Raw genomic sequence first — 14,326 nt, 5'->3', positions numbered from 1 at the left:
CTTGATGATATCTAGGTCAAGTTTGAAACTGGGTCACGTGCGGTCAAAAACTAGGTCAGTAGGTCTAAAAATAGAAAAACACTGTGACATCACTAGAGGCCATATATTTCATGAGATCTTCATGAAAATTGGTCAGAATGTTCATCTTGATGATATCTAAGTCAAGTTCGAAAGTGGGTCACGTGCCTACAAAAACTAGGTCAGTAGGTCAAATAATAGAAAAACCTTGTGACCTCTCTAGAGGCCATATTTTTCATGGGATCTGTATGAAAGTTGGTCTGAATGTTCATCTTGATGATATCTAGGTCAAGTTCAAAAGTGGGTCACGTGCCATCAAAAACTAGGTCAGTAGGTCAAATAATAGAAAAACCATTGTGACCTCTCTAAAGACCATATTTTTCATGGGATCTGTATGAAAATTGGTCTGAATGTTCATCTTGATGATATCTAGGTCCAGTTTGAAACAGGGACATGTGCGGTCAAAAACTAGGTCAGTAGGTCTAAAAATAGAAAAACCTTGTGACCTCTCTAGAGGCCATACTTGTGAATGGATCTCCATAAAAATTGGTCAGAATGTTCACCTTGGTGATATCTAGGTCAAGTTTGAAACTGGGTCATGTGCCATCAAAAACTAGGTCAGTAGGTCAAATAATAAAAAAAACATGTGACCTCTCTAGAGGCCATACTTTTCATGGGATCTGTATAAAAGTTGGTCTGAATGTTCATCTTGATGATATCTAGGTTAAATTTGAAACTGGGTCAACTGCGGTCAAAAACTAGGTCAGTAGGTCTAAAATTATTAAAATCTTTTGACCTCTCTAGAGGCCATATTTTTCAATGGCTCTTCATGAAAATTGATCTGAATGTTCACCTTGATGATATCTAGGTCGTTTTCGAAACTGGGTCACGTGCGGACAAACACTAGGCCAGTAGGTATAAAAATAGAAAAACCTTGTGACTTCTCTAGAGGCCATATTTTTCATGAGATCTTCATGAAAATTAGTGAGAATGTTCACCTTGATGATATCTAGGTATAGTTCAAAAGAGGGTCACGTACCTTCGAAAATTAGGTCGATAGGTCAGATAATAGAAAAACCTTGTGACCTCTCTAGAGACCATATTTTTCAATGGATCTTCATGAAAATTGGTCAGAATTTTTATCTTGATAATATCTAGGTCAAGTTCAAAACTGGGTCACATGAGCTCAAAAACTAGGTCACTATGTCAAATAATAGAAAAAACGACGTCATACTCAAAACTGGGTCATGTGGGAAGAGGTGAGCGATTCAGGACCATCATGGTCCTCTTGTTTCTTTTTCTAGATCAATTACCAACCTCACTGGGTCAAGTCCCATAACTCTGACATGTTTTTTGAGCAAATTATGCCCCCTTTTAGACTTAGAAAATTTTGGTTAAAGTTTTACATGCAAGTTACTATCTCCAAAACTAATGCAGATATTGATTTGAAACTTCACATGTGTCTTCGGGGTTATAAATCTAGTTGATAGCAGCAAGTCCCATAACTGATATGCATTTTGGTCAAATTATTCTCCCTTTTGAACTTAAAACTCTTTTGATATTTAACCTTTTTGGGTAATATTTTCCTGCTTCTGGGACAATATTTCGAATAGTCGAGCTTGGCTGTCTTACGGACAGCTCTTGTTCAACTGATCTTCATGAAATTTGGTCAGAATGATAGCCTTGATGAAATCTAGATCAAGTTCGAATATGGGTCATCTGGGGTCAAAAACTAGGTCACTAGATCAAATCAAAGAAAATATTTATTTATACTCAATATTTTTGCTCCAGTTTTAATGATAATTGGTCAGAATATATTTTTCCATGAAATCACTAGGTCAAACATGTTTACACTGTTATAGTGTGTTATGGTGTGTTTCTCAGGTGTGCGACCTAGGGTCATCTTGGCCCTCTTGTTTATTCAGTGGTTGAAAATTTTATTTTCATTTCTTCAACGATTAGACTAACAGTTGCAACTCGATTTCAAATACCTGACATGAATGTTTTTTAACCCTCGTATAGCTGACATGATTGGGGGATAAAGGCGGAGCTAAATGATCATGCAGATAAAATATGTCGCGCTTTCTGTATCCAAAGCATTAAAGATCTTGTGGCATGTGGCAGTGTTCTGAATACGCTATGGGACTGATTGGCATGTTGATTAGGTTGCTTTTATGACATATCACTTCGGCAATTAAGGGATGTCGGGAATAGTAAGGAATGTCAATTTTACAACTCAAAAGCTGAAGGCATGTTGCATGTAACATGCGATAATAACCTGGTGAGATCCCTGAATTAATGATAAATAAAACATGCATTCTAAAGAATTATTTATAGATTTATTAGCTCACTTGAGCCAAAGGCTCATGATGAGCTTTTGTGACTGCTCAATGTTGGTCATCCGTCGTCCGTCGTGTGTCCGTCAACAATTCCTAAAAAAAATCTTCTTGAAAACCACTGGGCAGAATTACACCAAACTTCACAGGAATGATCCTTGGGACGCCCACTTTCAAAATTATTAAAAGAATTCAGTTGCAAGCAGAACTCTGGTTGCCATGACAACCGAAAAGAAAAACTTAAAAAATCTACTTGTCCAAAACCACAGGGCCTAGGGCTTTGATATTTGGTATGTAGCATCATATAGTGGTTCTCTACAAAGATTGTTCAAATTATTCCCCAAATATGGCCCCGCCCCAAGGTTCACATGGTTTATGTAGACTTATATAGGAAAAAACTTTAAAAATCTTCTTGTTTGAAACCACAAGACCTAGAACATTGATATTTGGTATGTAGCATTGCCTTATGGTCATCTACTAAGAATGTTCAAATTATACCCCTTGGGTTAAAAGAGGCCCTGCCCTTGGGGGTACCAAGTTTTACATAGACTTATATAGGAAAAACTTTAAAATCTTTTTGTTTGATACTGGAAGGCCTAGGCTTTTGATATTTGATATGTAGCATTACCTAGTCGTCCAAAAGATTATTCAAATTATACCCCTTAGGTGAAAAGTGGCCCCACCCAGGGGGTCCCAAGTTTTACATAGACTTATATAGGAAAAAAACTTTAAAAATGTTCTTGCCTGAAACTGAAAGGCCAAGGCATTTGATATTTGGTATATTGCATTGCCTAGTGGTCTTCTACCATAATTATTCAAATTATGCCCCTGGGGTGAAAAGAGGCCCTGTCAGGGGAGGGGGGGGTTTACTTTGATTCGTATAGGGAAAAATTAAAAAAAAAATCTTGTCTAAAAGTTCAAGGCTTAAGTTTTTGATATTTGGTATGTAGCATTGCTTAGTGGTTCTCTAACAAGATTGTTCAAATTATGCCCCTTCGGTGAAAAGAGGCCCTGCCCTGGGGGCCACTTGTATATGAGTTATATAGGAAAATATATACTTCAAAAATTATCTCATCATATTTCCTAGACTGTTTAATTATAATTACCTGATGACCCCAAGTAATTAGAGGTCACTTGACTGTGACCTTGACCTTCTGACCTACATTTTAGTTTTTTAAGATACAGCCTTGAAATTTGGACGACATATACAGTTTTGCACACCGATCTTAACAGCATAGAAATTTGGAACACGTCAATAACTTTCGATAAAGATTTTAAATACTCATGTTTAATGTTCTTTGCCCAGACCTACTGTCCTACTTCCTTGTTTTTGAAGCTACAGCAAAAAGATTTGGACCACATGTATAATGTTTGATACAGATTTCAATACTCATCTTAAATAGTCTTAATCAGGTGAGCGATATAAGGCCATCATGGCCCTCTTGTTTTTAGAATTGTGACTTAGATAACCAATTGAGCCCTGCCATGAGAAAACCAACCATAGTGGCTTTGCGACCAGCATGGATCCAGACCACCCTGCGCATCTGCGCAGTCTGGTCAGGATCCATGCTGTTCGCTTTTAAAGCCTATTGCAATTAGAGAAACCATTAGAGAAACCAAGATATTTCTGATTAATTGCATCTGTTGGCTTATCAGTCAAATGTCAGAATATTCCGATTAATCTGATGGCAAATGTTTACTGATTCCCTAGAATATAAGTAGGTGCCAATAGACTTTTTCAGTTTCACAAATACACTGGCGGCATAATTATATCAATTTATAATGACAGGTTTTTGGAGCTTTTTCATAAAGAAAAAGCAACCACTTGAACAATTTAATATAAACTCGTATTTATCAGATACTTTTGTTCTGTTGTTTTCATACTTTTTTGTCCATGAGAATTAAACTGATCAACATCTGTAAACTGTTTTGAAGTATGACGACATTGTCTAGGTATTCTAGTCATTAGAAATTTCAGCAACATAAAAAGAACCTCTTCTGTTGCCATAATATAATTTACTGTCATGATATGCTATTGAACATATCTCCCATGTTGTTCCTTTAACTGCCAAATAATCCCTTTCAAGAAAATTTGGAGAGATTTTCTGTATGCTGTATGGATTGTCAACTGCGACATAAACCTCTCCTGCTTCCCCAACTGCAGCTGCTATAGGGTCAATCATCTGGGTTTTATAGAAATCTTGATTGTTCCAGATCACTTCAGTGATATCACCTTGAACATTTACAACTAGTATGCAATTTTTATATTTGTCTATAACATAAGCCTGTTTTCTCCATGGATCACTTGCTACATAGTGTGGGTGTTTAAATTGAAAACCTTGAGGAAAGTTTGACATGTCATACGAAATGATTTTCAAAACCTGGCCCTGAAGGTCCATGATTTCAACTTTCTTTGGTTCTGTAAAGGACACAACTAGTTTGTCCTCTAAGCGCCCAATGCCATAGCATTCGCCATTGACATGAATGCTCGTACCTAACTCCATTTCAGTGGGGTGTACATGTAGGTACTGAATTTTTTTCTGATCATATAATGTAATGGCAACTTTGGTGCTACTCACTTGGGTCATGTCATGGAAGTAGTTGTGTAAATCTTTCACACAGATTATCTTGAACTCTGCAGAATCTTGTTCTGTTTCTTTTGTCTCTTTTGTCTCTTTTTCCACATCACAAAGAAACAATAAAGATCCAGCAATAAATTGAACTTCTGCTTGAAGTAACAGTTTTCCATTTGTCAAAACAATACACATTGGTATGTAAGTGATTGCTTTTGCAGAAAAATTTGTAAAATACTTTATAAAACACTGTGCAGATAAGGAATGAATGTATTTCAAAAAAAACCTTTTGTCCTGTTTTGGAGGCATTTCACAGATCTTTCCAAAAGTTGTTATACTCTTCAAGTTTGTTTCAATTTTATCATTTGGTTTGAAGCAAAATTCAGTTATGTGGCTAAGTTCTTTTGACATTTCTTCTTTAACAAGTTTATACTCGGCATATGATTCTAAAGCAAGTTTTTTATGGACAAATTGCTTGTTGATCCTGTTGCCACAGCCTGTGTTGAATTGTTTTAGTCTAGTTTGCGTCAGTTGTAGTTCCTTGGAATAAGATTCTAGTGTTTCTAAGGCTTGATTAGTTTTTTCGTCAATCTTCATGTGTATGTTGCTTTCTATCCTGTCAAGGGTGTCATTTATTTCTTTGCGATACATTTTGACCTGTTTGTGTGCATTTTGTGAATGTAACTCAGCTGTTCGTTTGTAGTCTGAAACTTTTTCTATCTCTTTTTCAACCTCCCTAGTTTTATAATACTTTGAAAAGTGATCCGAATCATCTTCTTTATTGTAGTCTGGTATGTAGACTGTGTGACAGAATTCATGCTTTTCTGCCATACAGGTGGTACATCCAACTCTATCACATTTCTGGCAGTACATTTCTACAATCCTGTCCCAATGTTTCTTGCATATTTCAACTAAAACATCATCACCTTTAGGGTTACCGGGTCTTCTAGGTATTTGTGACTTTCGAAGTAAGGTATGATTCCTTGTTGGAAGGGGACGCAAATGATATTTGTAGCAAGTGGCACACAAATATTCATCACAGTCTATACAAAATCCTTCTGCTGGCAGTTTTTCTGTGTGTAGCAGGCAGAATGTACAAGAATATATGTGATCTTCCTCAGTTTCAGATGCAGTATCCCATCTAGAATATCCATCATTCCTTGACTTTGCCATTCTTTTCTAATGTTAAGTTTGATTTATTTAAGTAAAATCCATTTCGTTTTTTTCGTTTTTCCATGAGAATTGTTTTGTTACTGTATAGGGTGTTTCAAAAATATCTTTCCTTCAGTATTTTAAAGTAAAAGTGTAGCATTGGTAGGGGTTTTAGTACAACCAATTTACTGCAATAAAAGGATGATTACTGACAGATCACACCAATAAAGATCACTAAAACTTCAGATTATTATCAAAATTGGACAAGCCAGTCCAAGTTTGTCATAACATAAATTGACACAGATGATTGAATTTAATTACTGAAAACTGGCATCCTTGTTAATTACCTGTAACAGTTTTAGAGAGGCTGTATTTTCCAACTGATCTTTATGAAATTTTGTGAGAATGATTACCTTGATGAATTCTAAGCCAATTCAGAAAGTGGGTCATCTGAGATCAAAAACTAGGTTGCAAGGTCAAATCAAAGAAAAACCTTGTGTATGTGATAGAAGCTGTTTTTTTTCAATTGATCTTCATGATTTTTTATCAGAATTTTTGTCTTGATGAAATCTAGGTCAGGTTTGAATATGGGTCAACTAGGGTCAGAAACTAGGTCACTAGTTCGTATTAAGGAAAAAGCTTGTGTATATATGCAATAGTGACTGCATTTTGCACCAAATCTTCATGAAATTTGATCAGAATGTTTGTCTGGATGAAATTTAGGTCAAGTTTGGATGTGGGTCATCTTGGGTCAAAACTAGGTCGCCCGGTCAAAATAAAGGAAAATCATGTGTTTGCAATACGGGCTGCATTTTACACTGGATCATAAAATTTACTCAGAATGATTGCCTTGATGAAATCTGGGAGGAGTTTGGATATGGGTCATCTGGGATCAAAAACTAGGTCACTAGGTCAAATCAAAGAAAAAACTTGTTTATGGGATAGAGGCTGTATTTTTCAACTAATCTTCATGAAATTTTGTCAGGATGATAACCTTGATGAAAACAAGCTCGAAAATGGGTCTTTTGGGGCCAAAAACTAGGTCACCAGTCAAATCAAGAAAAACCTTATGTATATGATAGAGGCTGTATTTTTCAGTTGATCTTCATGAATTTTGGTCAGAATGATTGCCTTGATGAAATCTAGGTCAAGTTCAAATAAACTAGGTCACCAGTCAAATCAAGAAAAACCTTGTGTATGTGATAGAGGCAGTATTTTTCAATTGATCTTCATGTATTTTAGTCAGAATGATTGCCTTGATGAAATCTAGGTCAAGTTCAGATATGGATAATCTTGGATAAAAAACTAGGTCACAGGGTCAAATCAAACAAAAACCTTGTGTATGCAAAAGGGGCTGCATTTTACACTGGATCTAAATGAAATTTGATCAGAATGTTTGTTTGGATGACATCAAGGTTGAATTTGAATATGGGTCGTCTAGGGTCAAAAACTAGGTCACCTGGTCAAATTAAAGAAAAACCTTGTTTATGCAATAGGGACTGCATTTTGCACCGGATATTCATAGAATTTAGTCACAGTTTAAATATGGGTCATCTGGGAAAATTGTTTACACTGTTATGATGTGTTTCTCAGATGAGCAACTTAGGGCCCTCTTGGCCCTCTTGTTTCATTATTTTCCTGTTTAATATCACAATATCAGAAAGAAATGGAGTAAACCACTGAAATCAGTGAACTTAAAGTGGAATTACACATATTTTTTCAAGTAAAAATACAGCAGAAAAAGATATGTGTGTAAAAAAGGTGGAGGAAATTATAGCTTTTAACCCAGTATACCAAACTCTATCAATTACCAGTATGAAATAATAACTTTCTAAACATGACTTTTCTAATTTTGACTGTGGCAGTACGATTTAGTAAGTTCTCTATTATCAAGAGATAAAGGCTGTGTGAAACCGTTTCTGTCACATTAAAGACATATCGGACAGTTTTCTATAAGACTTAGTATATACTAGGTAAAAATTTTCCTACGGACAGAATTTCTTTAAACTTTGTGTACTGACTGTGAGTTTAACATGGAAATATAAATTTAAGATCATAGCTACCCAGGCTTGATCTTGAATTATCTGCCCTTGAAAATAGATTTCTCAGTATTTTCTGTCTTTCAAGGGCAGATAATTCATGACCAAAGCTAGGTACCCATGATCATTCTGTTTCATATTTCTGTTTTTGATTTGATATTCTGTCAGTAAACACAGTTTAAAGAAGAAATTCTGACCAATATTAAGAAAATTTTGCCCCTTGTCAATATAGAGAATGGCAAATGTTCTTATATAATAACCTTGAACATGACAAAATGATACATTACTGCAAAGTCCTGGTCTTTCCCATGGACCAAATTTCTTCAGTCTTTGTATACGGACTGCAAATGAAGTCTAAAACAGAAATATAAATTAAAATGCACAGTTTCCTTGCCTTGATGTTGAATTATCTGCACTTAAAAACTGGATTTTTTAGTATTTTCTGATTTTCAAGGGCAGATAATTCAAATCAAGCAAAGGTACCTATGATTTTTTTTACATATTTCTGTTTTAAACTTGAAGCGTAGTCAGTACACATAGTTTAAAGTTTTGGCTATGTACATATAGAAAACTGTCTTATACGTCTTTGAAGGTGGACTTAAAATTTCAGACAGCCTGTAGTAAGAAAAGTTATCTTATCTAGAAGCCCACTTGACGTTGAGTAAGGAAAATTGTGTGTTTTGCTGATAAACTTAATAAACTTTAACAGTTTGTGTGTAACCAGCAGGTTTAGAATATCTGAAGTAATCAAAAGTATTGATTCACAAAAAATCTGTCTAACAGAATTGATTTGGAATGACACAAATTGATAAATGCTCACAAGATATTTGCACTTAGTCATACAACAGCTTGCTAACAGAAATAAATGTTTGAATAACAAGCAAAAATAGATGAAACTTTTTGTTCAATATAGGGAGAAAGTCTGTATGATCAGTGTGTGGTATAATGTGTGAGTTGTTTGTGTGTGTTTGTAAGCTTATATATGAGCCGCGACATTTGAAAACCAACATAGTGGCATTGCGACCAGCGTTGATCCAGACCAGCCTGCGTATCTGCGGAGTCTGGTCAGGATCCATGCTGTTCGTTAGCAGTTACTCTAATTGCAATAGGCTTTGAAAGTGAACAGCATGGATCCTGACCAGACTCCGCAGATGCGCAGGCTGGTCTGGATCAATGCTGGTGGCAATGCCACTACGCTGGTTTTCTCAGGACGCAGCTCATTATTGTTCATTTGTACCTTCCTCATGGACCATCTGTTTTAAGCAGCCACCTGCTGAATGCAGCCAGTTCACTTAACTTCCCAAGCATGGTTTTCGTTCTAATTTCAACTTGTCCTGCCTTTAGCAGCCAGCTTAATACAGGTTTGACTGTAGTTTAATACCAATGGAAACTCATAGGGACAACTTCTCCAGAAGACTGTTAGTCATTTTTAGTGAGAAGATCTAAGTGCTAGATACAGAATCTCCGATTCCAGATACTTTCCTGGTTCTGAAGCATGCCAGGTGTAAAGCATCCATATATGGAACTCTTTTTTTTTCCCTCAGTGCTAGTACTTTTAGTTGGAGGAGCAGGGGCTCAGACTGACAACCCTTGATCTCATAGTCTGATGGTGTCACCACTGTACCACTGTGTCTGCTCATGTTTATATATGGATTTAGTGATTCTGTCAGTCGACAAAGTCAAATCCCATTTAACATAGAAATTTACCACTCATTTTCTCCTTAAAACTTGAACTTGTAGCTGTTTTGGTAAAAAACACAAAATTTTATGACCACAAAATTAAATGATTTCACAGTATCTTGTAAGTGCAAGTTTGTTATCCCCCGACGAAAGTCGGAGGGATATAGTTTTGGCGTCGTCCGTCCGTCCGTCCTTCCGTCCGTCTTTCCGTCCGTCCGTCCGTCCGTCCTTCCGTCTTTCCGTCCGTCCGTCCGTCCGTCCGTCCGGAGCCATATCTAGGAAATGGTTGGGAATATTTATTTAAAACTTCATATACGTGTTCACCTCAATGAGTTCTTGCGGCCCGTCAAGTTTTAGTCAGATTGCCTAAGTAACACCAGAGTTATGGCCCTTAGAAGTTTCTAGTGTTAACTATATAGGGTACTATAAATATGGCAATTTCTGCATCATAACTTTTGATATATTTGACCTAGAACTATGAAACTTAAACAGAATTTAGATCACCATAATGTGGTTGTGTACACACAATTTCATTTGGATTTATTCGTAAATTAAGAGTTATTGCCCTTTAATTGTATAAAAATCCACATATTTGTACATAACAAACTTACCATTTGGTACAGTTTCATTAAATTTCTTTCATTCTTTTCCATGAACATTTATTGTAAACATGTGAAGTTGTGTACCCACACCTGGTCACCCCCTTACCTTGATCACACACCTCCCCCCTTATCCCCTGACCCCCCCCCACCCCCCCCAAAAAAAAAAAAAAAATTCATTCCTTATTTTAGATTTTTTTCAAACAAACTTCATATACATGTTCACCACTATGAGGTTATGGGGCCCATCAAGTTTCAGACAGATTGCCCAAGTAACACCAGAGTTATGGCCCTTAGAAGTTTCTAGTGTTAACTATATAGGGTACTATAGATCTATAGATATGCCAATTTCTGCATCATAACTTTTGACATATTTGACCTAGAACTATGAAACTTTAACAGAATTTAGAGCACTATAATGTGGTTGTGCACAGACAATTTTGTAAGGATTTCTTTTTGTAACTTCAGAGTTATTGCCCTTTAATTGTCTAAAAATCCACATATTTGTACATTACAAACTTACCATTTGGCAGAATTTTATTAAATTTCTTTCATTCTTTTCTGTGAACATTTATTATAAACATGTGAAGTTGCGCACCCACACCTGGTCACCCACTTGCCTTGGTCACACCCCCTCCCCCTCCCCCCAAAAAAATAATTTTTTTTTTTTCATTTCTTATTTTAGATTTGTTTCAAACCTTCCAAGTTGTACCATTCCCCCACCTCACTTCCCCATCCAGTTTGCCCACCACTGATCATGCATCCTCTGCCCCCCCCCCACTCCAACTTCACCCTTTTACCTTTTTTTTTTTTTAATTTTTAATTTTCAATCAATATTTATAATCAACATGTGAAATTTTGTTTCCTCTCCCATTCCCCTGCACCCCCCCCCTAAAAAAATAAATATATACATATATCTATATATAGATATATATATTTCCATTCCTTTTTTTTTTTTTTAAATGTTCAAACCTTCAACATGTTAAGTTGTGACTGCACAAACCTTGCCCTCAGCCGTTTCAAGATATCTTACCTGTGTTCTCTTAAGGACATCTGATCTTTTAAGTTCAAATGTACATGTAAAACAGCAACACCTGGTGCCAAACCACTCAAAGACAATATTTCATTCCAGTTAAACTTCAAGCTCACATTTCAATTAACTGCATTTAATTTTAAAAGCTAAGCTTATTACAGTAAGCATATCCCATTCAAAATAAATTCTTAAGTCAGGATCAAAGTATCATACATTTATTATGTACTCTTTAATTAAACATTTGTTTTCTGTTAAATTGATTTTGACTAATGAAATTATTTGCTTCTTATTAACATCCTTAACTTTTTGCCGGATATATCTTTTTGCCATTCCTCACCACAAACCCTTTCGGCGGGGGATACCAATTCATCGAATTTGCTTGTTTGTTTAGGGTTTAGCCGGGCCTTGGATTTTTCAGGACTGGTCCTGACTTCAGGCTTTTGGTTGCCAGAATTTTCCTATATAACTCTATTAAAAATGGGGATTTCAGGCTGTAGAATCATTATGTAGATTTTCAGGATTTTAATTTCTGACTGAATCCCAAGCCTGTTTAGCGCTGTTTTTAACAGTATTTCAGTTATATAACAGCAGACAGTTAACCTAACCAGTGTTCCTGAATTCTGTACCAGTACAGTGTTGTTCTCTGCAAGTAACTGCCAACTTCCCCACATGAATCTGAGATGAAGGACGAATGGTTTGAGACACAGTGTCATTGATCAAATCGCCACAGAGAACATATGCCCTGGCCTGGGATCGAACACGCATCCCCGTGATCCATAGACCTGAGATCTCCCTATTTGGCATAGTTGCAAGGCTTGTTTGTGTTAAACAGTTTTCTGAACAATGAGAATGTCTCCTAATATGAAATAAAACCTAATAATTTTGCAGTCTTCAATGTTGGAAATTTGTTTTATTATTTTCAATGAAATATATTTTTCTGCTGATGATGTGCTGTATCCAAGTAGAAAATTTTGTCTCATGCCAGAAGTTTGCTGGCAAAGTTATACATGAGTTTAAAATTGGTTGCAATTGGGGGAGACTTTTATATCCACATATTCGTGTAGAGGGTCATTAACTCTTTGGGGCCAAAATGCGACTAAAGGCGCTATATTTTCTACCCCTGTAGCGTCGATATCCGACTATATGCGTGTTATCAGGACTCCCCAGGACCGCAATTGATGATTATTGTCGCGGCAACGAGATCATGCTGATTGCGTCACATACTTGTTAATTTTTGATAATCCTGATAAAAGCAAATTTATTTTGCATACCGGCTATTATTTCTTCGATGTTATAATTATTAATTATGCTGATAATTAGTTTCCTTGTTAAAATAAATATTTGTAAATATGCGGTAAAGGAAATAAAAAAGACGAACTCCGCTGTGTTTCGTTCATACTGTTTTTCAAAGATTAAAATAATGTCGGCTGTCAGAGATTTTTCTTACATTGAAGAAAATATTCATCATCATGCAGAATTTGACGTATCATTTCCGTCAGATGATGATTCCGACGATGAAATTTCATTATCAGAGAAATGAATGGTCGGAAAATGTTAAGTTTTAGAAGGCTGAAATATTCATACACTTACGTCACATTAAATACAAATGGATAAAAATAATACAACAAAACATGTTTCATGAAAATGTGTGTAAATAAATGCTTTTTGTAAATTTAATAATTCTTTAAAGATGGGTGTAAATATTACAACTTAACAGTCTCAGAGCGTGTCACAAAAGGTTTGTGTACATGTTTAGAAATTAATTATACATCAAAATAAACCATCGATATTCACTCAAAAATGGGTGTTATTTTTGAGTAATGCCGATGTAATTACTCTGTGTTAACAATATATTTCTATTTAATGGAATTTAATGTGCTTACATATGAAAAAGTAATAAAATCGGAAATGTTCAAATGTTTATTAAATGCAGTAGGTGTGTAAAAATGGGGAATGTTTTGAAGTGAAATTATTATTTTATTTGGATATAAGTTACGGACAAAAGTGGACAAATGTTCAAACTTGGAAGATTTTATAAGTATAGTTGTTAATAATATTCCATGCATGATTTCAATTGACTGCCTGCGAGTGTGATTATGATAAAATCAGATAATGTTCATCAACGTCAGGTGGTAATTCTTATCTCGGCCTCACGGAGTTAACAAACCCGATAGTAAATTAGTGTTATCAACAGCTTGATTGTAGGCCAAACTTACATGAAATCTACTGACTAAGAACTGTTACTGGTCACAAATTTGTGACCACCTTTTAACCCATGAAAATGCTAGAATCTTAGGGGACGTAAAACAAAAGTATATTGTTGTACAATGTTTGCTGTTTGTTTCAGATATTTCAAGCTTGCCATGTATGTCAATCACAGCCTAGACTGTTTACAACCCATGGTTCACAGATCCATACGCTGCTGGTAAGTCATGAAAATTTGAGTTCAGTATGTTAGAGTCTTAATGCCATGTCTGTGAACTGTGCTAATGTATTTCAGTGTCTGTATGTCATGTCCGTGAACTTTGTGTTAATACATATCAGGTTCTGTATGCCATGTCTGTGAACTGTATGTTTATGTATTTCAGGGTCTGTATGCCATGTCCGTGAACTATATTTCAGGGTCTGTATGCCATGTCTGTGAACTGTATGTTTATGTATTTCAGGGTCTGTATGCCATGTCTGTGAACTATATTTCAGGGTCTGTATGACATGTCTGTGAACTGTACGTTTATGTATTTCAGGGTCTGTATGCCATGTCTGTGAACTGTGCTAATGTATTTCAGTGTCTATATGTCATGTCTGTGAACTTTGTGTTAATACATATCAGGTTCTGTATGCCATTTCTGTGAACTGTATGCTAATATATTTTAGTGTCAGGGTCTGTATGCCATGT

General features: G+C 35.8%; 1 protein-coding gene across 1 annotated transcript in view; it reads left to right on the top strand.

Annotated features, from left to right (window-relative positions):
* The window catches only part of LOC123522899 (MAU2 chromatid cohesion factor homolog), a 44,962-nt gene that overhangs the window by 25,276 nt on the left and 5,360 nt on the right, over window positions 1–14,326 (top strand). Inside the window, exon 11 of the mRNA XM_053549525.1 lies at window positions 13,778–13,855. Within this exon, the coding sequence (XP_053405500.1) occupies window positions 13,778–13,855 (78 nt within the window). The remainder of the gene's footprint in view (window positions 1–13,777; window positions 13,856–14,326) is intronic.

Source organism: Mercenaria mercenaria, chromosome 8, assembly GCF_021730395.1.
Source record: "Mercenaria mercenaria strain notata chromosome 8, MADL_Memer_1, whole genome shotgun sequence".
NCBI classification, from domain to species: domain Eukaryota; kingdom Metazoa; phylum Mollusca; class Bivalvia; order Venerida; family Veneridae; genus Mercenaria; species Mercenaria mercenaria.
This window is presented reverse-complemented; position numbering and strand designations above follow the sequence as displayed.